Below are 25,112 nucleotides of genomic sequence, written 5' to 3' on the forward strand. Positions count from 1 at the left end.
AACTCTTTTGTCCATGTTTGAACCAAGGCTATAATGAGGTCAGGAGCTTTGTGACATATGAGTTTATGAACATATGACCCTGGCGGAACCAAAACTGAGCATCAGTGAACAAGTATTGGCTAAGCAAATGTCCCTTGATAGTACTGTTGATGACCCCTTCCATTACTTTACTGATGATGGAGAGTAGACTGATGGTACAGTAATTGGCCGGTTGGATTTTTCCTGCTTTTTGTATACAGGATTATGTGGTAATCAGCAGGTGGTTTCATTTTGCATTTTTGACCAATGTTGAAGACTCCTAGGGCAACTCTCTCCCGGCTGTAAACTACTGTGCCACCACCTCTGCTGGGTCTCTCCTGCTGATAGGGCAGGGCATACCCAGAGATGGTGATGGTGGAGTCTGGAATATTGTCTGTGAGGTACAATTCCATGAGTATTACTACGTTGGTCTTCGAGACAGCTCTCCCAATTTTGGCACAAGCCCCCAGATGTTAGTAAGGAGGACTTTGCAGGTTCAATAGGGCTGGGTTTGCCATTGCCATTTCCAGTGCCTAGGTCGATGCCAGGTGGTCGATCTGGTTCCGTTCTTTTTAGGCTTTGTAGCGGTTTGATACAAATGAATGGCTTGTTAGGCCATTGCAGAGGGCAGTTAAGAATCAACCACATTGCTGTGGATCTGGAGTCACATGCAGGCCAGACCAGATAAGGATGGCAGATTTATTAGGCAACTGACAATGGTTTCATGGTCATCATTCGGCTTTTAATTCTAGATTTTTATTGGATTCAAGTTTCACCATCTGCCAGGGCAGGATTTGAACCCAGGTCCCAGAGCATTACCCCGGGTCTCTAGATTACTAGTCCATTGCCTCCCCCGAAGTCCCAAAGAGCATTGAAAATATGAACCTGGAAATCTGCTTTCTAATGTTAAACCATGATAATAGGAAGAGAATTGAGGCTTAAGTGAGAAAAGGCAAATGTAGGACCAATCAGGAAGCTATTCAGACAAAGTCATCACTATGTAGAATGGACCTACTGGAAGCATTGAAGAAGCAGTTGGGATATGTGATGAAGGGACTGTAGTATGTTGAAGCAGGCTGAACTTAATAGCCTTCCTTATCCAAATATGTTTTGTAACTTTATTGGCTCAATTTGCTCAGACTGGGACAGGCCAGATCATGGAAGCCTGAGGCTGCACTTGGAAAACTAAAACGTTCGAGCCAAAAATCTGAGAGACAGGCCAGAAAGTAAATTACACTCTGGTTTTTGTCCCAAACTATTTGATTTAAAAGGAGTTGCAGGGCAGGGGTGCAGGGGAGAAGCACAGTACTGTCAATTAAATGTGCACCGATGACGAAACCTTTGACTTGTGTACGAGGTTCCATGTTAATCAGCCTTTTTTGCTGTCTGCGGTAACTATATTATACTGTACTCAGAGAATGGAACAAAGCAGTCTGAACTGTGTCAATTAATGCACATTGATACATTAATGTGTATGTGTGCTTTTTTTCCAGACTCATCGGCATTCCTTCACAGCTGACTACACGTTGTGCAATTTACACACTTGGTAAGTAATGCACTCTTTCAGAAAATTTCTATTCATGTAAACAACTGATTGTATGCTGTCTAGGGCTCATCTCTGCTCTATTTTCCATATTGAGACAACTTCAGTGACTGGCACGACATGAACCCTGCGAGGTGGCATTGCACAACTCCCTCTTTCAGTGATATGAGATCATATCATGATCAAGGCCGAAATTAGGAATGAAAACAATACACGAGATCAATTTATGTAAATTACCATTTTTGTCCCTTAATAACGTGTCAGATTCAAATTGCAGCTTAGGTGACCTAGAACAATTGGTGATGTTTTGAAGGTATTCCATTACAAAAATAAAAGCGCAACATATTAAGAGGGAACGTGGCTGCTTGGATGGACAAATATCTTGGGAACTGGAGTTTGGAGGCAAATAGATGTATTTTGGATTGATGGAGCGTGGACTGTAGACCCAGGGCTGTGTGCTGGGGCCCCCTTTTCTTTTCAATTTCTTTAAAAAAAATAATTGATGGCTTTAAGTTTCAGTTGTGGCTCAGTGGTAGTGCTCTCGCCTTTAGAAGGCTGTGGGTTCAGGTTCCACTCCAGAGATTTAAACACACAATTCAGGCTGACACTTCAGTGCAGTGTTGAGGGCTGTGATATTAAATTGGGGCTCTGTCTGTACTCTTGGGTGGATGTGAAAGATCCCATGGCACTCATCAAAGAAGGGTAGGAGAGTTCTCCCAATAGGCTAATATTTATCCCTCAGCCAACACCTAAAACAAATACTTGGGTCATTGATTTCATTGCTGTTTCTGGGAACTTGTAATTAGTAAACTAGCCACTGCATTCCCTACATTACAACAGTGACTACACTTCAAAGGTACTTCATCTGGAAAATAACCAGCTAAATAGTCAAACCTGTATATCTCTTAAGATAAACCTGTATATCTCTACTTCGTCACAAGCACACTAAATTTTAGGCTGGAAGAGACATGTAGATATAACACTTCTGTTACCATACAACCCACAACTGTACATTAGTCTGCTTGTATGCCTCTTCAGACTGACTGACAAGAGTTCCTCCCCTCAATGGAATTTTGTCCCGCAGCCCTCTAAATTTCTTCTCTTCAGATAATCCTCCTGTTCCCTAACAAATGCCCCTGAAGGCGCCTCCACCACGGTTTCAAGTCGAGCAGTCCAGATCCAAACCGCTCGCTGCGTAAAAGGTTTTCCCCATGGTTACCATGATTGCTTCTTGTGTCAATCGCCTTAAATCAGTGACCTCTCGGCCTCTCCTCCTCGATCCTTTCACCAGTGGGAACAGTTTCGCCCTCTCTACCCTGTCCAGACCCCTCATGGGGCTAAATTTAATGGAGTCCACTGAAGTGGGCATCATATTGCGGGGAAAGGGAGGGGGGTGTGGGAGAATCGGGCATCAGATTGCTGGCATCCAGAAAACTGTTTCCAATTAAGTTGAGGGTTGGAAGGACCTGACCCAGCAATAATCTTTCAGGTGAAACCAATTAAACCAAATCAACAAAATTGGGATAAATCAAGCACAGCCCCTAATTCAGGTCAGCTGTAAAACCAAGAACAAAGTTTAAAGGAACCTTACAAACTTTAAATCAAAATATGATTAAAGGGGCCAACAAAATCCTGCACACTGGTAGCTGCTCTGTCAATTGGGCTCATTAATCAGACCAATTATCCCTGAGCCCACTGGTATTCAGTGGTGGCTCTGGTACTTGCAGGCCTCTCCCAGGCTTCCTGAAGGCTGCCCAGCAAATCCTTTCGGGTTTCCCAGCAGCCAAGCACAGGGTCCCTTGTTCACAGGCACTCAGTGCCTGATCAAGAGACCTAGCATCGAGATGGAGAGGCCACTGAATGCCCTACCATTGCCTCCGATCCCCTTCCTCTCCTGTTGCCCCAGTGCCTCTGGCAACTCCCCCCCCTCACTACCCCCAGTCCTTGACCCCCATCCTCCCTCACTCACCTGTGTCCAGGAACCCAGTGACGATCCTCGGGCTAGGCTTTAGCGCATGACCAGCAGCAGCCAGCACTTCTTGTGGCACCGCCAGCAATGGAGAGCTGCTAATGAGTCGGCAGCTCTCCGGCATGGGGTTTCCGCCCCACTGGGGGCTTGATTGTGTGGAAGGCCTCAGGGCACTTAAATCGGTTTGGGCCTCCCCCATGGAAGCGACATGGGATTCCCACCTGTTCTCCAACCTGGGGTGGGGTTGGGGTCCCCGTTACCCACACTAAATCTCAGCCATGATTTCTTAAATGATTCCTGGTCTCTATCTTTACTGCTGTAATCTGGACATTTATTCCCATATTGATGAGCGTGAAGGAAATTATTCTGGAACCTATCCTAAATAAATATATACTAGGTTGAACTGCTATCCACTAGCTCTACTTCTGCTGCTTAATTTGAAGTAACACCCTGGGTTAACATTTTCTTAAGCCCTCAGAAAGACAGTTGTAGGAGCAGGTTTCGTCTCCATGTCGTATGTAACATAAGCGCAAAGAAGTTTGTAACTTTGAAGCCCGTGGTCAGCCATGATCATATTGAATGGTGGTGCAGGTTCAACAGGCTATATGGTCCACTTCTGCTCCTGTTTCTAGTGTCTGTGTTCTTGGGCAGAATTTTCCCGTAGGCGTGCGGGGGGCGGGACCTGGGGGGGGGGGCGGGACCCGGGGGGGGCGGGCCCCACATGCCAATGTGTAAAATGATGCACGGTGAGGTCGGGCGAGAGTCCCGACATCACCGTGCGCCATTGTGATATTTCGTTGGGCGGGCTGGCGATGATCTCCGATGTGTGCCCGTCATTAATTAACGTGCCACTTAAGGCCCTTGAGGCGCCAATTGATGGTGACTATTTGGGGCCCGTGCCATCTTCAGGTCGTCGCACAGGCGCAATGGGCAGGCAGGTAGGGCACATTTGTATAAACCTCACCCATGGGCGGAATAAGAGGGCTCAGTGGGGTCGTGAATGTGCTCAGTCAGGTATTTAATTTGGAAAGTTACTGATAGTTGACTGTGTGAACAGAAATACTTCAAAACTCATACTAGTTGCTTGGACAGGACTCACAACCTTCAGGTCAGCACTCTACAGTGAAGATCTTTTTTGGGGCCTGCAGGTTTCAGGAAGCCTTCCCTTAGCCTGGCAATGGGAGTTGTGCTCTCCACTGGAGGCACCTCCTCTGAGGAAGAAGGGAGGACCAGAAGGGGGAGGAGGCCAGGAATCCACATTCAGCCTCCAGAGGAGCCACCTTTGGGAGGAGAGGCGCAAGCACAAGGGGCACATGGCCAACAGGAAGTCCAAGGTGGAAGGGGCTGCAGAAGATGCCACTATCCTGCTGCCAGGGTATACAGGCAGCGAAGCAGCTACCTCAATATGTCTAAGGAGCAGTGCCAAAGGAGACAGTCGACTCTAACTGTCAGATGATTGGACCTGAGATCTCCATTAACTGTGTGGGTGGACACCCCATGCCAGTGGCTCTAAAGGTCACAGCTGCCCTCAACTTCTATGTCTCTAACACTTCCCAGGGGTCGGTGGGTGATATTTGCAGTGTCTCCCAATCAGCTGTCCACACTTGCGTCAAGCAGGTTACAGATGCTCTGTTCAGACGGGCATTGACCTTCATCTGCTACTGCTGGGACCAGGCCAGCCAGACACAGCGAGCCAGAGGCTTCGCGGCCATTGCTGGCTTCCCCCGTGTCCAGGGTGCTATAGACTGTACACATGTGGCCAACAAGGCGCCAGCAGGTGAGCCCGGTGCCTTCATCAACAGGAAGGGCTTCCACTCCATGAACGTGCAGATAGTGTGTGATCACAGGATGCAGATTCTACAAGCCTGTGCAAGGTACCCAGGCAGCTCCCACGACACCTACATCCTCAGACACTCCCAGGTGCCGGGGCTCTTCAGTGCTCCAGACCGGCTGGATGTGTGGCTGCTGGGTGACAAGGGCTATCGACTCAGAAGGTGGCTCATGACGCCTCTCTGCCATCCAAAAACAGAGGCTGAGCAGTGCTACAATAGGAGCCTCGCCTCCACAAGGGCTGTGGTGGAGAGAACCATCAGTCTTCTCAAGATGTGCTTCCGATGTCTGGACCGTTCAGTGGGCGCACTTCAGTACCCCCCAGATTGTGTGTCACTGATAGTGGTTGCATGCTGCACCCTGCACAATCTGGTGCTGGAAAGGGGGGGAAACTGTGCGTGAAGAAAATGTAGATGCAATGGCTGCAGCTGCACACGATGAGTCCAGCAATGATTCCGAGGATGAGCACGCACAGGGAAATGCTGAGGGGGTAGACGCTGACCCGGGAATACTCCAGGGAGGCAGGGACACCTGGGAGGCTTTAATCCAATGAACCTTCAGCTAGCACACCACAGGTGGACCTCCAGGACAAGCCTGGGCTGCAGGCTCCATACTCAATACCTGAGTGCAAAATCTGCCTGGTTAGGTACATTAACTAAGGGCCTTGTCAATAAAGCTCAATGTGACACAACTCACTCATAACATCATTGGTAACCATCCACCTGCAGAGGAAAAGAGGCACCCTCAGCCATGGCCACATGTCTAAATTTAAGGATACAACAAAATGAACTTAAGGAAACAAAATGACAAAGGTGTTAAACACCACGCCAACTAATCATGACCTCATTGCGAGGCAACACAAAAGCACCAGTGGGAAACCCGTGGTGTGCCTAAGATGCCTTAAATTTACACTTTCCGGTGCTACATCTAGGTGCTCCCCACACGCTGGCACTTGCAACTGAGACAGCCTGCTAACTCTGCTGTGCTGTTGGCCTCGATGACCTTGGCAGCCGTCCTCTGACCCGTGGAGCCTGCGCTGGCTCTACCTGGGAGGGAGCTGCCAGTTCCACAGCTGGCATCTCCCCATTTGTTACAGCCTCACTGGATGCAACGGTCACTGGCAGAGGGGTGGAGGAGCTGTTGCCCTCATCCGGAGAGCCCAGAGAGGAGCCCTCAGAGACGACAGGCAGCTGCTGCGCCGACGTGAGGTTGCTTTGGACCTCCCTGCTCACCGTGGATGGATGGGCACCGAGCTGGGAAATTTGAAGCCCAGACCATCTCCCACACTGCCACTGACCAGCTGAGGTCAATGCCTCTGTGAGGGCTTGCTGGTCTGAGCACCTCCCCAGGAAGCCTTGACTGTTCTCCTGGAGGAGCTTCTCCAGAGAGTCGCCACTCTCTCCATGGAGGAAGCATGGTGCTCGGACATGAGGCTCATTGCATCGGCGATGATCCGCATGGACTCCTCCACCACGGAAGCTAAGCCAAGCATAGCCTCATGTATCCCCGCCAGATCCTCCTGCACACCCTGCTGGACTTCCAATGTTTGCTACCTCATGGATGACTCCAGAGGCTCATCATCAGCCATCGACTGAGCATGTGCCTGGTCTCCTGAAGTCCTCTGATTGCTGGCACCATGGGCACTCTCTGTCTCTGCTAGCTCCTTCAGTGACTGTGAAGTGCCCTCATTACTGTGCCCCGGGACACTAGCTGACCATCTAATTCCCACCGAGGTGCTAGTATCTGCGCTGGAACTGCTGGTGGGTCAGAGACTTTAGGGCCCTCAGGTGTGAGAGGTGGCCCCTCTGCCTCCTCCTCCCGGCCCTGCTCCACTGATGCTGAAAGGAAGAACAAGGACATTTGATTAGTTAATGTGGAGACAATGTCAATGTGCATCCCTGTCCCCGAATCATTATGCGTTCATCCTTCCATAAGCAATGGTCAATTAATGTTGCAAACTTCAATCACTGAACATTCAGCACTGCCCTGGCTGCTGGGACACTAATGGTGACCTCAGTGCTGGGAAAACATACCTGCCCCTGGCACTCCAGTCTCACTGACACCAGTGGACCTCTGCACATGGTGTCTCTGCAGATCAAGGGCCTACTGCTCGAACCTGCTAATGATTGCCAACTGGGCCGGCCCTCCGCCAGTCCTCACCCGCTCGGCTGCATTATGTGCATTCTCCTCTTGAAAAGGAGAAAAGAGCATTGATTAGTGCTACTTGTACCTGGATTCTCTTCGTGGAGGGCCCACCCCAACCAGAGCGGGACATTGCAGGGCACCAGTGTCTCCTCACCCTGCAGCTGCTGCACATTCACACAAAGATGCTAGGCCTGTCCCCCTACCCCCCACCACCTTGGCCAATTGCAGCCTACATCATATTTGGCACCACATGGTCTAACCTTGCAAAGCAAGGAAGCGCAAGCAAATGGAACTCAAAGGGTAGCAGATCAATCGGTGCCCTGCCACCTGGAAGCTCCCCTCCCAGCATGTCAGCACCCTGACTTTGACATGTTTTGCAGTTCCAGCACTGTGCCTAGGTGCAGATCCTCCAGATTGCCCCCAAAACAATAATGTAGGCCTCAGTGCACTACATGCTGCGGGTGCAGAATCCATCTCTTCACCATCCTCTCAGGGTGACCTCGGCATGGGCAATATCTGCTGGCCCATCCAGCGAAGGACACATGGCGTCAATGATTCAATGCAGTTACTACACTCAGACTTGTGGGGGGGGGGTTGTGTGTGTGTGTGTGTGTGTGTGTGTGTGCCAGGAGGGAGAGCCTACCTGCTGGGTTAAGTGACCAATGCCAACATGGTGCTCACCCTTCCTGAGTGCAAGAAGCCATTGAAACACTTGTGACACTGGACCCAGGTGCATCACACCATGTCGCGGGAGCTCATTAACTCCACCACCTCCTCCCAGGCATGTTTGTTCATGTCGGGGGGGACTCCTCCTCCCGTCCCAGGGAACGAAAACTTCTCGCAGTGCTGCCACCTCCTCAAGGAGGGCAGCAAGGCAATCGTCAGAAAAACAAGGGGCATAGTGCCCCCCCCGCCCTACCCTCCTGCCTGGCCTGTTCACCAGCAGTGCTCTGGGGAGCCCTTCCACTGGGCCATGATTCACAGCCTTGGAAAGGCTGCAGCAGCTTTTTAAAACAGGCCGCCGGGTCGCCATTGGACCCGGTGGTCATTGCAGTGGCACTGCCACCTGCCCACTCTCGCTGTGCTCGGCGCCTTGTTTCACGCTGGCTGCGCGGATCTGATCGCTGGCGGCGATTGGGTCTGCACCTGCCCATGCAAGGCCCCCCCAAAATTCTGCCCATTGTTACAGCAAATTTTCCACTTGTGTGTTTTGAAGTATTAGGTCTGCGATACATGAAAATGCATAGCAGTTACAACATGAGCCCGTGTATACCCTCCATTTGAAAAAATAGTTCACCCTGTTCCCATATTTCTTCACCCCCTTTCCTTCATCCATCCATCCAATGAGCCTTGAATGTTCAGACCATAAGACGTAAGAGCAGAAGTAGGCCATTCGCCCCATCAAGTCTGCTCCAGTATTCAATGAGATCATGGCTGACCTGATAATTTTCAACTCCACTTTCCTGCCTTTTCCGCATAACCCTTGATTCCCTTACTGATTAAAAATCTGTTGTGGTTTTTGTCTCAACCACCAACTCTTGAAGTGAATCCCACAGCCTTCTAACTCCCTGTGGGTAAAGGTTTCTTCTGCTCTCTAGACCTCTTACATTTAACCTTCCATATCAGGCAGCAAAAAGTTGCTCCATCATCAGTTGATTGGATGCATACATCATGATCACTTTTTCCTTTTTGCGTTCTCCTCACCCAGCTCGACAAAATAACACAGCAGCCCATCCAAAAGTACAGACGATTGGGACAATTCACCAAGAAAGTCAAATGTGTGTAGAGTGGAGCTAACTGCTGTGTTTACAAAGAATGTGCATTAGGTGAATTGCTGAGTCTGGACCACTTCTTGTTTCCTTTCAATTTAAACACAAGCTGTGGGTACCACAGAGCCTGTCTTGATGACTCAGTGACAATCAGAAGTCTGCTCACGTTAGTTGGCTCAGCTCTGGCCAGCATCATAGGCTGCCAAGATTGTCCTAAGCTCCCCACAAACAGAGAACATCATCCCGACTTCCTGCTGCTATAATCAATTATCCTACTGTAAAGTGCTTGTGTGTGGATGTCATTCTGGGTCAGCTTGAGTTTTCATTTCTTCACATCCTCTCTGCTGTGTTTCCATCTATCCTTGAACACAAGCTTACTAATCACTCCGGTAGGACTGGTGAACAATGTTGGGAGTTCTTTTATTTGAAGATGACAGCAGCATGCACGTTTCAGGAGAGGAGTTGTTACTAACATCTCTTCCTTGGTCAACTAACACATTACAACTCTTTGTCACATGACAGATGGGATCATATCCTGTCTGATGGTGTTTTCAGTTTATGGACACACCCGCTTAAAGAAATACTACAACATCCAAACTGCCATCAATCACTGCAGAAGAGAACTGGTAAGAGGGCCAGCAGCTCCCGTCGAGCTATAGCCCTGTGTAAGTCAAACCTTTAGGGAAAAGGGGAGTGAAAATTAGTTGAAAAAATATAGATTTTTCAAACATTGGTAAAATATTTTTCACAGTCTTTACCCAGTCTGCAAACACTTAAGTGCAGTGTCATGGTAAATGAAACAGTAATGTGATCCTGCTGCTCAGTGTCTTTGCTGCATTATTCCTCTTTGGTTTTTGACCACTTCTACCCTGAAAGTGCTGAATCTTGCTGGACTGCAGTTCTACATGCACCAGACATCAGCCAGTGCATCATCCAAGTGTCCATTGTTCTTGGGAGCTTTAACCCTGAGTCCCTTGGGGGAGGGAGCATCACAGTCAAAGCCAGCCTGGTACTCATTTGATGTCTTCATGTGTACACTTTCTAATAGAGGATATTGGATAGCAATCAGGTAAAGAAAAACTTGCATTTATATGGCACCTTTCGCAGCAGCCAATGAAGTGCTTTTTGAATTCTAGTCAATAGTGTAATGCATTAGTTGCAGCAGCCAATTTGAACACAGTAGGTTCCCACAAGCAGCAATATGATGAGGACCAGGATATTGGCCAGGACACCAGGGACAACATTACCATGAAAACTTCTATGTTGGCTTGAGAGAGTACACGGGGCTTTGTTTTAAAATCTCATCCAAAAGGACAGCCCCTCCAACAGTGCAGTGCTCCCTCAGTCCTGCCCTGGAGTGTCAGTCTGTATTTTTTTGCTTGTGTCTCTGGAGTGAAACTTGAATCCACAACCTTCGGGCTCAGAGGTGGGAGTGCTACTGAGGGGGACGATTGGTGTCACCCTAGCTAATTTTCTCTTTCCAAGCCCAAGAGCACTGAAGCTGATTGAGGACCTCCTTACTGATACCAGCTACGATTTCACAGACTTACTTGGCTTTTATGGTTAAATCATACAAATTTTTTGAAAATTTGCATTCATATAGTGCCTTTCACAACCTCAGGGTGTTCCAGAGCGCTGTGCAGAAAGTGCAATTTTTTTTTCAAGTGTTGTCACTGTTGTAATGCCTGAAAAGATAAACAGTTAGTGCACGGAAAGACCCCACAAAGAGCAATGTCATCATGAGCAGATAACCTGTCTTTAATGGTGTTGATTGAGGGATAGATATTGACCAAGATCCTGGGGGAAACCCCTTTGCTCTTTTTCAAATGGTACCACGGGATCTTTTATATCCATTTGAGAGAGCAGACAGGGGCTTGGTTTAATATCTTGCCTGAAAGATGGCATCTCCGACAGTGCAGAATTCCTTCAGGACTGCATTGGATTGCCTACTTATTACAACATTAAAGGAGGCCACCTGGCTTGTCAGCCTTGCCCCAGATTTCTGCATCTTCAGCTGGAGCTAACTGCTGTCACTCTATTCAATGTCCTTTCCTCAAAAAGCTCAGTTAGACACTGCCTTTACTAACTAAGTCATCAGAGTAACTCAAAACAAAAACAGAATTACTTGGAAAAACTCAGCAGGTCTGGCAGCATCGGCGGAGAAGAAAAGAGTTGATGTTTCGAGTCCTCATGACCCTTCGACAGAACTTGAGTTCGAGTCCAAGAAAGAGTTGAAATAGGAGTCCAAGAAAGAGTGTAATGCATTAGTTGCAGCAGCCATCAGTAGCACTCCCACCTCTGAGCCCGAAGGTTGTGGATTCAAGTTTCACTCCAGAGACACAAGCAAAAAAATACAGACTGACACTCCAGGGCAGGACTGAGGGAGCACTGCACTGTTGGAGGGGCTGTCCTTTTGGATGAGATTTTAAAACAAAGCCCTGTGTACTCTCTCAAGCCAACATAGAAGTTTTCATGGTAATGTTGTCCCTGGTGTCCTGGCCAATATCCTGGTCCTCATCATATTGCTGCTTGTGGGAACCTACTGTGTTCAAATTGGCTGCTGCAACTAATGCATTACACTCTTTCTTGGACTCCTATTTCAACTCTTTCTTGGACTCGAACTCAAGTTCTGTTGAAGGGTCATGAGGACTCGAAACGTCAACTCTTTTCTTCTCCGCCGATGCTGCCAGACCTGCTGAGTTTTTCCAGGTAATTCTGTTTTTGTTTTGGATTTCCAGCATCCGCAGTTTTTTTGTTTTTACATCAGAGTAACTCGTTTTTTGTACAAGAAACAATAAGAACAGGTGTCATTGTGTCAGCATGTACTGGTGCCCAGGATGTGTAACATTTTTTAGAAGATTTTGGAAGAGTCTAATTTTTCACTGAGGTAAAACTCTTACGTCCACTATGGCGTCATCATAGTAAATGGTATTGATGGATTGGCCAATACAAAGTGGGATAAGCATACTGATTTGTCTTGGTTACTGGTTTGTAGAAGAAAGAATTTTATTCAACACAATCACCATATACCTACTTTCGCGTGGAGAAATGCCCCAAGGTGCTTCACGGATGTGAATTTGAAACAAATAAATATGAACCAAAGAAGGAGATATTGGCTGTGTGGTCTACTCCTATTTCTTATGTTCTTATTAGACATAAGACTTGATCAAAACATGGATTTTTGTGTGGGCCTTAAAGGAGGAGAAGGGGAGAGAGGCAAAGCAGCTAAGGCAAGGTACTCCAGAATATGTGTTCTAGGCAGCTAAAGTGACAGTGATCAGCGCTGGTTGGGTGAGGAAGGGCAATGCCTAGGGGACCAGAATCAGAGGAAGGGAGAGTTCAGAATAGGGAGTTGCGATGCTGCAGGAACTTACAGAATAGGGAGAGAAAAAAAACCCACCATGAATGCATTCAAATAGGAGGGTGAGAAATTTAAATTCTGGATGTTGAACTACAGGAAACCAATGTATATCAGAAAGGACAAGGCTGAATGAACAGAGGGGGTCAGATAAAGGTAGAAGAGCTTTGGATGATCTTATGGAGGGTGGAGGGAGAGGCTGGTCAGGAACGCATTGGAATTGTCAAGTCTGGAGGTGACAAGTTATGGATTAGGGGTTCAGCAGCAAATGAGGCAGAAGCAGAGGTGGGAGATGTTACAGAGATGGAAGTAGGAATACTTCATGGTAGAGAGGATATGGGATTAGAAATAGCTCATAGTTGACTAGGATACCAATGTTGTGAAAAGTTTGTTTTAGTCTGAGACCATGTCTAGAAGGCAGATGGTGATAGCTTAAGGAATTTATGGATTATGGAGCCCACACTGGTTTTGATCTTCCCAATGTTTCACTGGAGACAATTGTGACTCATGCAGCAGTTTTGAGAGTGAGGGGCGCAGAACCTGAGGAGGGAGAACCATTTATGATGTCAGCCATGGAGGTTAGGGAAGGAAGCTGATGGTCAACAACCTGGTAGAAATGGGGTCAAGGGAAAGAAGGTGGGTTTCATGCCAAGGTGAGCTCAGAGAGGGCAAGAGACTAAATAGAAGAACAAGTGGAGGGAGATGTGGGTTCAGGGCTAGGGCAGGGCAAGTCTGATGGGAAAAAAGGACGGGAAGGAAAGTAAGTTAAATCATTTCTTACTGTTATGGGGATCATGTGACTGTACAGATGAATCACCCTTAAGTGCAGGGAATCTGAGGGGCAGAGCTTTTTAGCCTTGGTCTTGGAACAAACATGTAGCTTCATCTGGAGCCTGTAAATAAAGTTTACTCTTTCTTACAAGAAACCAGCCCTGCATTCCAAGTTTATTATAATTGGCGATGAGGATAAATAGCGCTGACACAGCACCTCGCCTCGCGACTTATTTTAAGGGAACAAAGAAAAGAATTATACTCACCAGCAATGCCTTTGTTTGGCAAAATTGAGCTGTACGACTCATCCGTCGAGGACTGGAGCCAATACGTTGAGCAATTAGGTTTCTACTTTGTAGCTAACAAAATAACGGCGGAGGAGAAACAGAAGGTAATTTTCCTGAGTGTCTGCGGGAGCAAAACATATAACCTAATCTGTAGCTTAACGGCTCCAAATGTGCCAAATCCTAGATCCTTCACCGAATCAGTACATCTCGTAAAAGGACATTTTCAACCTAAACCCTCAGTGATCATTGCAAAGATTCAAGTTTAACTCTCGAGTAAGGGCCCCCACTGAGTCGATCACAACGTGCATCATGAAGTCAAAACAGTTAACGGAGCACTGCGGCTTCTGTGATACTTTAAATGACATGTAGCGAGAACGTTTGGTTTGTGGCATAAACGACTGTGGCATTCAGCGCTGCTGATAGAGGTTGAGCTAGACCTGAAGCGCACCTTGGAGATAGCGCTAGCAATGGAGAGCACTGAGAGGGACTCGCAGGCTCTGCAGAGCGTGCTACATGGCGCTGTTTTGCAGCTAGGGCAGGAACCTGCTGCCGGGCGTAGCTTGTAGACCAGGGAGGCTACCGTGAAAAAAATAAAAATACAGGAAGCAGCTCACCAGTAACCCAGAAGTTGAAGTGTTATGGTCGTGGGGGAAATCATGCACCTGGAGTCTGTAGATTTACAGAGGCAGAAAGCCACTATTGCCACAAGAAAGGGCATGTTGTTAAACAGTGCAGAACCACATCAAAGCAGCCATTCAGACAACAGGTCAAGTTGAATAAAGTGCACAATATAGATGAGCCAGAAGTTACTGAGGCTGAATTTTATTCCCTGTACAATCTGAAGTCCAGGGAAAATGAACTAATCACTGCTACGCTTCAAGTAAATGGAAAGCCTCTGCACATGGAGGTGAACACAGGGGCATCGACCACTGTGGAGGGAGAATACATCTTTAAATACCTCACAGAAGGTACTAAGCCATTGAATTTGGAGAAAACCATTGCTCAGTTAAAAACATATACAAGCGAAGCTATATGCCAGGTGAAAGGCATCACCTGTATTATACTGAACAGACAGCTCAGCAGCCAATAATTGTTGTAACTGGGGAAGGGCCTAGCCTTTTGGGTCATGATTGGTTGAAGGAAATCAGACAAAACTGGTCAGAAATTTTTCAGGTCAGGACAGGAGGAATTCCAGAGTTGCTGAAAAAGTAATACAGAGTATTCTGAGATGAGCTGGGGAAAATCAAAGGTCTACAAGCTAAAATATACCTGGACCCTGAAGCGACACCCTGGTTTTTTGAGGCAAGACCTGTGCCAAACGCTCTAAAAGGAAAGCTAGAAGTGGAATTATGTCATTTGGCGAAGTTAGGAATAATACAGCCAGTCCAATTTTCAGAATGGGCAGCACCCATAGTCCCTAGGCTGAAACCGGACCAAACCATTCGCATCTGCAGAGATTATAAATTAATGATAAATAAGACTGCAAAATTAGACAAATACCCAATCCCAAGGATTGAAGATCTCTACACTAAACTTGCAGGAGGAAGATCCTATACTAAACTGGACATGAGTCATGCACATCAACAGCTCGAGCTGAACAACACATCAAGAAATTATGTCACCATAAACACACACAAGGACCTGTACCAATATACATGCCTACCCTTCGGTGTGTCATCTCTGTGTGATTTTCCAGTGGATGCCCAAGGGTTGTATCCATTAGAGGAGAAAGTAGGGCAATCAAGGAAGCACCCTCTCCTACCAATGTCATGGAGCTCAAGTCTTTTTTGGGCATGGTAAACTTACGACCAATTTTTGCCTAATCTATCTACAGTGTTAGCCTCTTTACACTTATTATTAAAGAAGAACCACAGATGCACCGGGAAGGCACAGCAAGAGGAAGCCTATACAAGAGTCAAGGAGCTTTTACACTTGTTGTGTCTGCTAGTGCACTATGACCCATCAAAGGAATTGAAACTCACTTGTATGCATCTCCCTACGGAGTGGGAGCAGTATTGACACACAAGATGGAGGATGGATCTGAAAGACCGATGGGATATGTGTCCAGAACCCTTTCTGCAGCAGAGAAAGGATACTCGTAAATTGAAAAAGAAGGCTTATCTGTCATATTTGGAATAAAGAAGTTCCATCAATATTTGCACTGTTGACACCTCCGTAGTGTCAGATCACAAACAACTGTTAGGATTGTTTATCGATAGCCTGTATTAGAATTCAAACATGGGCTTTAATCTTGTCGGCATACGAGTACACTTTTATGGGTGTGCATGTAGCAAACATAGGTGCCTTCAATCATCTCGCTTTGCCAGATAGTCTTACACATGTTCCAGTACCTCAAGAGGTAGTACATGCGTTGAATTTCCTGGACTCCTCACCAGTCTGCACAAGGCAGATAAAGAATTAGACAAATCGGGATCCAACTTTTGCAAGAGTCCGTGAACAAGTATTACAAGGATGGTGAAATACACAAGTTCCTGAAGAATTGAAACCATTCTTTGTACTTAGATCTGAACTGAGTTGTCAAGATGGTATCTTGTTTTGGGGAGCAAGAGTTGTTGTCCCTTTGCAAGGAAGAGAACCATTAGTAGAAGAACTTCATAGTGCACATCCTTCTATTTTGAAAATGAAGATGCTCACACAAAGTTAGATCTGGTGGCCAGGTATAGACAGTGATACAGAAAAAAAATAGTTAAACACTGCCTCCAGTGCCAGCAACAGCAGAAGTTGCCTGTTTCAGCCCCACTGCACCCCTGGGAATGACCTGGTCGAACCTGGTTTAGACTACATATGTGGGTCCATTTCTAGGTACCTTGTTTCTTGTGAATATCGACACACATTCCAAACGGATGGATTTGTTTGAAGTAAGATCACCTACTTCATCTGCAACCATTGAAAAACTGCACCAGAGTTTCAGTGTTCATGGTTTACCTGAAGTTATTGTGTCAGACAATGGTACTACTTTCAATAGCACTGAATTCCAAAGATTCACAAACCTAAATGGGATTAAACACGTCAGAACAGCACCGTACCATCCCTTGTCCAATGGGTTAGCTGAAAGAGCGTTACAAACATTTAAAACTGGCATGAAGAAACTAACAGAGAGAACATTAGAAACGTGAATTTCAAAGATTTCTGTTCAACTATCGCACAACTCCTCATGCAACCACTGGTTTAACACCTTCAGAATTGTTAATAAAGCGCTGACTTCATACAAGATTGAGCCTAGTATTTCCTCATTTAGAGGGGAAGCTGGAGAGAAAATCAGAATAGTCAGAAAGTGATTGTGATGCTTGCAATAAAGTTTGAGAGTTTACTGTGGGGGAGACAGTTTTTGTATGAGATTTTGCAACTGGATCGAGATGGGTCCCTGGTACAATCGTCTCTGAAACAGGGCCTTTATCTTATCAGGTAGAAGTGGAAAACAGGATTGTTAGAAAACGCGTGGATCATCTCAGAAGTCGAGAAACCCTCCAATAACCAAGTGATCCACCTGAAATCGAAGTCAAAACCTTGACCCCTGGGGATTCAGATCAACAACGAATAGACATACCTGATGTTTCTGTTGAAGTAAATAAATCTGAACTGCCATTGTCTAAGGATGTCCCTGATGCTGCAGTTCTTGTGCAAGTCGATCCAATGGATGAACCTCCAGTTGTAGAAACAAAAATAAAAATAGCTGGAAAAGCTCAGCAGGTCTGACAGCATTTGCAGAGAGGAATACAGTTAATGTTTCGAGTCCGTATGACTCTTCATCAGAACTGGAACTCCAGTTGTCGAGTTGCGTCACTCTACACGAATCCGAAACCACCTCAAAGACTAAAGTTATAATGGCGTGAACTGTATATAATTGTATATAATATGGGTTAAAATATCTTTGTAAATAAGAGGGTAAAACAAAATTAGAGGGGGAGGAATGTAGTAATTGTAAGTTAAACCATTTCTTACTGTTATGGGGATCATGTGACGTCTCATCGCTGAGTGTGGGGGAGTCTTAGGGACAGAGTTTTTTAGCCTTAGTCTTGGAACAAGCATCTGGAGTCTGTAAATAAAGTTTAATGTTTCTTACAGCCCTGCGTTCCAAGTTTATTACAGAAGGTAAGAGAGGTAGCGGAACAATCTTATTGACAAAGAATTATTGAGCTCCTCACATTGTTGTGTTTTGTTAGGGTGGAGGGAGGAATTGAAGGAACCTGTCAATAGTACAGTAAAGAAGTGAAAAAAGGGTTATGCTTACTGTCACAGGATGATCTGGGGCTAGTGAGCAGTATTGGCAGAGGAGAGCGAGGGCTAACAACTTTGATGTGTTCCAACCAGATCTGGTGAAGGGCGGCTAAACTAGTTGTGTACCAGATGCACTCACTTCTTCAGGCCTTGGATTTGAGGGGGCAAATGTGGGATCCTTATCAGGAATCAACCAAGATGGAGGTGAGTAAAGGTTTTGCTGGGGACAAGGATATTAGAGGTGAAGGCGAGAGGAATGGTCACGCAAATTGACAACTGCAGAAGTATGATGGCAAATGGAACCCCAAAGGCTAGGCGATTAGGGCTTTGAAACTACAGTCGTAAGAAACCTGGGATGAACTTATTTTAAGGGATGCAGAAAGAAGTGAGGTCCTATGGAGGTAATTGGGTGTGGGTGGTATGGGATACAAAGAAATGGTGAGAGGTGGCCCTGTCAGTAATGGGAGGTCAGAGGCTACAGAGGATGGCAAGGTTGAAGGAATGGCCGAGGATATGGTTGGGAAAATTTATAATTGAGGGAGTGGTGGTTGCAAATGGAGTTGAGATGGAGATAAATCACCAAATATTAGGAGTTGCTTAGTAGAGAGAAGGGAAGAAACTCAATTTTGCTATTAGAGAGCAGGGATTTTGAAGGAGAGGTGAGAAGATTACAATATAGTGAGCTGCTCAAAGGAAGTGAAGATAACAGAGTAGCAGGAGAGCAGGGTAGGGCTTGCTGACAAAGACCCCCGTAGGTGGGCTGAGCTGGATGAGAAGGAAGTTGGTGCTGTTTTCTCCTAGTGGGGGTACTGGCTGGGTAGGCTGACACAAGGGAAGAGGATGAGGTATTTGTGGTTGCTGTCCATAATGAGATGGTGATGAATGTCCCTTTAGAGAATGTCAGGAAAGGCACAGGGAGTTGAGTTACCTGTGGGTTTATTCACACAGAATTGAAACCTGGAGCTGCAGCGCAGAAGAGCAGTAATGGGGTGAGGTGGGGGAGAATCTGTGTGTAATTTTCATGGCTTTGACATTTCAGTGCCTAAAGGGTTAGCTGTGCTTTTGTGAAAGCAAACATTGAGAAAGGCATGCCATCTGCTGGTGACCAAGAGCTATTAAGCCAAAGCTACACAGCAACCGTATTAAACTGGAGGGTGAACAGCACCAACTGTAAGTAATCCTCCTTATGAATGAAACTATAGCTACACTTCATCCTGACTCAGTCACTACCATTCTTGAATCTTGAGTCATAAGGTTATGGAGCCATGTGCCATACCAGGACTTGAATACATAGTCTAGGCTTCTGTTTACCGAAGATGAAATAAAAAAAGTAAACATATCTTTGTTTTAATTCATACACGGGATGTGGGCTCCGCTGGCTGGACCAGCATTAATTGCCCATCCCTAATTGCCCTTGAGAAGGTGGTGGTGAGCCTTCTTGAACCGCTGTAGGCCATGTGGTGTAGGTATACCCACAGTGCTATTAGGGAGGGAGTTCCAGGATTTTCACCCAGTGACAGTGGAGGAACGGTGATATATTTCCAAGTCAGGATGGTGAGTGGCTTGGAGGGGAACTTCCAGGTGGTGGTGTTCCCATCTATCTGCTGTCCTTGACCTTCTAGATGTAGTGGTCATGGATTTGGAAGGTGCTGCTGAAGGAGCCTTGGTGAATTCCTGTAGTGCATCTTGTAGATGGTACACACTGCTGCTACTGCGGTGGAGTGAGTGAATGTTTGCAGCCTTGATGTCAAGGGCAGTCACTCTCACTTCACTTTGGGAGTTCAGCTCTTTTTTCCATGTTTGAACCAAGGCTGTAATGAGGTCAGGAGCTGAGTGGCCCTGGCGGAACCCAAACTGGGTGTCAGTGAGCAGGTTATTGCTAAGCAAGTGCCGCTTGATAGCACTGTTGACGACCCGTTCCATTACTTTACTGATGATCGAGAGTAGACTGACGGGATGGTAATTGGCTGGGTTCAATTTGTTCTGCTTTGTGTGTCCAGGACATACCTGGAGAATTTTCCACATAGCCGGGTAGATTCCAGTGTTGTAGCTGTACTGGAATAGCTTGGCTAGGAGCGCGGCAAGTTCTGGAGCACAAGTCGTTAGTACTATTGTCGGAGTATTTGTCAGGGCCCATAGCCTTTGCAGCATCCAGTGCCTTCAGCCATTTCTTGATATCATGTGGAGTGAATTGAATTGGCTGAAGACTGGCATCTGTGGTGCGGGACTCCAGAGGAAGCCTAGATGGATCATCCATTTGGCACTTCTGGCCGAAGATTGTAGCAAATTCTTCAGGCTTATCTTTTGCACTGATGTGCTGGGCTCCTCCATCTTTGAGAATGGGGATATCTGTGGAGCTTAGGTATGATCCTTTGGTTGTGGGATCGCTTAGCTCTGTCTATCACTTGCTGCTTTTGCTGTTTGGCACACAAATAGTCCTGTGTCATAGCTTCACCAGGTTGACACGTCTTTTTTTGCCTGATGCTGCTCCTGGCATGCCCTCCTGTACTCTTCATTGAACCAGTGTTGATGCCCTGGCTGGATGGTAATGGTAGAGTGGGGGATATGCCAGGCCATGAGCTTACAGATTGTGTTCAAGTACAATTCTGCTGCTGCTGATGGCCCAGAGCACTTCATGGATGCCCAGTCTTGAATTGCGAGATCCGTTTGAAATCTATCCCATTTAGCACGGTGATAGTGCCGCACAACATGATGGAGGGTATCCTCAATGTGAAGGTGGGACTTCATCTCCACAATAACTGTGCGGTGGTCACTCCTACCGATGCTGTCATGGACAGATGCATCTAGCAGGTTGGTGAGGATGAGGTCAAATATGTTTTTCCCTCTTGTTGGTACCCTCACCACTTGCCGCAGACCCTGTCTAGCAAATTTGTCATTTGAGACTCGGCCAGCTCAGTCAGTAGTGATGCTACCAAGCCACTGTTGGTGATGGATATTGAAGTCCCCCACCTAGGGTATATTTTGCACCCTTGCCACCCTCAGTGCTTCCTCCAAGTGATGTTCAACATGGAGGAGCACTGATATATCAGTTGTGGGAGGGCGGTACGTGGTAATCAGCAGGAGGCTTCCTTGCCCATGTTTGACCTGATGCCATGAGACATCATTGGGTCTGGAATCAATGTTGGAGATTCCCAGGACAACTCCCTCCTGACTGCGTACAACTGTGCCACCACCTCTGCTGGGTCTGTCATGCTGATGGGACAGGACAGGATGGTGATGGAGATGTCTGGGACATTATCTGTAAGGTATGATTCTGTGAGGATGACTAGTCTGTGAGACAGCTCTCCCAATTTTGGCACCAGATGTTAGAAAGGAAGATTTTGCAGGGCTGAGATTTCCATTGTCATTTCTGGTGCCTAGGTCAATGCCAGGTGGTCCGTCCGGTTTCATTCTTTTTTTGTGACTTTGTAGTGATTTGACACAACTGAGTGGCAGAGGGTATTTAAGAGCCAGTCAGCCATATTGTTGCTGTGAGTCTGGAGTCACATGTAGGCCAGACCAGGTAAGGACAGCAGGTTTCCTTCCCTAAAGGGCATTAGTGAACCTGATGGGTTTTTACAGCAATCAACAATAGCTTCCTGGTCATCATGGGAATTTTAATTTCAGATTTTTATTGACTTCAAATTCCACCATCTGCCATGGCAGGATTCAAACCCGTGCCCCCAGAGCATTTTGCTGGGTCTCTGGACTATTAGTTCAGCAACACTATGCCATCACCCCTAACTAAGCACTGTCTGCAAGTATCCGTTTGAGATATGCTATCGCAGGAGGTTCTAGAACTAAATTTAATGAACCATGATATCACTTGAGATTCTAGATAGCATCAAATGTTTTAAAACTAATAAGAAAGAAATATTTTTATACTGATTTCCACAACTCAGGATAATAAAGAAGCAATCTGTGCCAGTCTACTGCCAAGTCCGGATAATATCCAGGCTTGGGTTGACAAGTGACAGCTAACATTCACGATACATAGGTGATAGATAATGAAGAGTGCCACAGGGACCAGTGCTGGGGCAACAATTATTTACAATATATAGTAATGTCTTGGATGAGGGAAATTAATGTACTATTGCCAAGTTTGCGGATGACACAAAAATAGGTGGGAAGGCAAATGGTGGGCATGACACAAAGAGTCTACAGAGGGATACAGACAGGTTAAGTGAGTGGGCAAAAACATGGCAGATGGAATATAATGTGGGAAAATGAGAGGTTTTGCACTTTGGCAGGAAGAAGAGAGGAGCTGAATATTATTTAAATGGAGAAAGACTGAAAAAAGCTGCAGCACAGAGGGATTTGGGGGTCCTTCTGCATGAATCCCAAAAAGCTAACATACAAGTTCAGCAGGTAATAGGGAAGGCAAATGGAATGTTGCCTTTATTTCAAAGGGAAGGGAGTATAAAAATAGGGAACTCTTGCTAAAACTATACAAGGCACGAGTTAGACCTGATCTACAATACTGTGAACAGTTTTGGTCCCCTTATCTAAGGAGAGATATACTGGCATTGGAGGCAGTCCAAGGGAAGGTTCATTCAGTTGATCCTGGGAATGGAGGGATTTTCTTATGAGGAGAGGTTGAGTAGGTTGGGCCTCTACTCACTGGAGTTTAGAAGAATGAGAGACGACTTTATTGAAACATGCAAAATTCTTAGGGGGCTTGACAGGGTAGATGCTGAGAGGTTATTTCCCCTTGTGGGAGAGTCTAGGACCAGAGGGCATAATCTCAGAGTAAGGGGAAGTCCATTTAAAACAGAGATGAGGAAGAATTTCTTCTCTCAGAGGGTAGTGAATCTGTGGGATTCTTTACCACAGAGTGCTGTAGGGGCTGGGTTGTTATGTATATTCAAGGCTGAAATAGACAGATTTTTGATCAATAAGGGAATCAGGGGCTATGGGGAAAAGGCAGGAAAGTGGAGTTAAGGATTATCAGATCAGCCTTAAGGTACCAGCTATGTCAGCACTGTAGCACACCTCCCTATTCCCCAAAGCCACTCTGCCTGTCTGAGGTCTGCAGTGTGATGGAATACTCATCACTTGCCTGGATGGATCAAGTTGCAGCAAGACTGGAGGAGCTTGACATCCCGAACAGGGTAGTTTGCCTGATCGGTACCCCTGCCACTGGACCGAATATCCACCCCCTCCATCACTGCTATACAGTGGCTGCAATATATACAATCGACAAGATGTACTGCAAAAACTCCTTGGCCCAGTTAGCCACTACCCTCTAACCCTGCTTCACCTAGAGGCTTCTCTTGGTCTTGGCACACCATGTGCAACCCCATGGGAGATTACCTCATCAATATTAAGCATTTGTCGGGCATTAACATCCAAGGCATCATTTATCCTCTGTTCAGAAGTGTTAAAGCCTGTTGTTCTAATTTAATTACAGTAAACTTTGTGTTATCCAGCACTTTACCTACCAGAATTCTCTAGTAATCAGAATTCCTGATAACTCTACTGTTATTTTTAAAAGCTGGCCACTCAGTGTTCAGATAATGCATTCTCTAAAAAAATGTGATTAATAATAACAATAGATTGTAAATTTACAGAAGCTGTCCTTAGGCTGTAAATCCAAATTATTAAATTATTGGGTCAGTTTTGGTTTTCGTGCCTGAACAAAGCAACTGTCAGTGGCAGCTGACAGCTCGATTTTTGTTAAAGGCCGGTCTGTGGTGTGATTTGTGTCAGTTTAGTCTTCAGTTGTGCTGTTTTCACAGTGATGCCTGCTATGCTGGGGCCCTTGACTGCACAGCTGCTTCCCCTCTCCTCCTCAAAGACTGAGCGGCACCTTGTCCTGTCACCGGAGTAATGTAACCCCCTGTTTACCGGCGCTTCTGATTAACCGGCACCACCCATTCCCCGGGCATGCCGGATAACAAAGGTTTTCCTTTATTTCTTTCAGGATCATTTAGCCAAGTCAACTATCTCGTAAGACACCAGGAGGAGGAAAGAAAATTTAATTTTGATCAAAATCCTTCCCTCTTCCTGCTCGACTCATCAATGACAGTTTGTGCACTTGGGGGTTTTGTAATGCTGGCTTGTGAATATTCCTTAACCCTCTCCAGGGGTATGTGATTGATGTTTGCTGCCACAAGACATGCTGACTCCTGTTACAGAACTTTCTGACTGGCATATGTAAATGATAGAAATCTGACTTTTCTGACCTATTTCCTTCTTGACACAGGGAGCACCTCACCCTGAATCCACCTGAGGTTAAGGACGCAGAGTTGCTGTACGCAGGCTGGGGTGTACAAGGTCAACAACTGGTGAGAATTTGTTCTACTTATTTATAAGCATATATTCATGTTTTATTCGAGTCTTCAAGGGCTCCGCCAACCCCTTCGGCATCATAATGAAGTTAGAAAAATGTAAATGAAAATGAGCAAATTTGAACGTTTCAAGGTTCTACCATTAAATGTTTTATGAGATTTCCCTGATAGCCTGCTTTGTAATGTTCAATTTGACATTTAGAGAAGAGCTTTCGGGTTCCAGTTGAGAGTACCGTAAATGCCATGACTGTTTTATAGCTGCAAAGGGCATTGAGTGTCCAAGACATGATAGTTCTTTTAATAATTCAAAATGTAGATCATGCCCTCTCATTCTGCTTTTATAGTCACTGTCATCAATTAATTTCTGATATTTATGGACTTTGACCCAGTTTCAATGCACAGATATTTCTTTGCTGTTACCAGCCATGGGCAACACAGTGCTACTCTGTCGCTCCCTCCAGCGCTCTAGTCTCCAGTTATACCACAGACAGACAGTAGGGACTGAATTTTTTTCATTCGCTTGACCACTTATTTTTAGGTGTATCCCAGATGGCTAACCTTATTAGCAGCAGCGTTTAAATACCTATTTTAACTAAAAACAAAGTGTTTTGAACACTTTTGTCAACTTGCTCCATCGTTCCGATTTCGGATATTCCGGGTGGAATTTTACTGCCCCTCCCACCAGCGGGATTTCCTGGCCCTGCTGAAGTTAATGGATTTTTGAATGGTTCGCCACATTTTACGCCCCCCCCCCCACCAACCACCACCACCACTGCAGCGGGGCCATAAAATTCCGCCCTCTGTTTCCTATTCTGGTTTTATTTTCTTACGTGGAATGTACAGCACAGAAACAAGCCATTTGGCCCAACTGACCCATGCTGGTATGCTTCAAA

The 25,112-nt window shown here is 46.1% G+C and overlaps 1 protein-coding gene across 1 annotated transcript in view; it reads left to right on the forward strand.

Moving 5' to 3' along the window:
• The window catches only part of dpp6a (dipeptidyl-peptidase 6a), a 1,248,500-nt gene that overhangs the window by 924,788 nt on the left and 298,600 nt on the right, over positions 1-25,112 (forward strand). The window contains exons 6-7 of the mRNA XM_041184706.1: positions 1,512-1,564; positions 24,135-24,216. Of these exons, the coding sequence (XP_041040640.1) occupies positions 1,512-1,564; positions 24,135-24,216 (135 nt within the window). The remainder of the gene's footprint in view (positions 1-1,511; positions 1,565-24,134; positions 24,217-25,112) is intronic.

Source organism: Carcharodon carcharias, chromosome 3 (genome assembly GCF_017639515.1).
Source record: "Carcharodon carcharias isolate sCarCar2 chromosome 3, sCarCar2.pri, whole genome shotgun sequence".
Classification (NCBI taxonomy): domain Eukaryota; kingdom Metazoa; phylum Chordata; class Chondrichthyes; order Lamniformes; family Lamnidae; genus Carcharodon; species Carcharodon carcharias.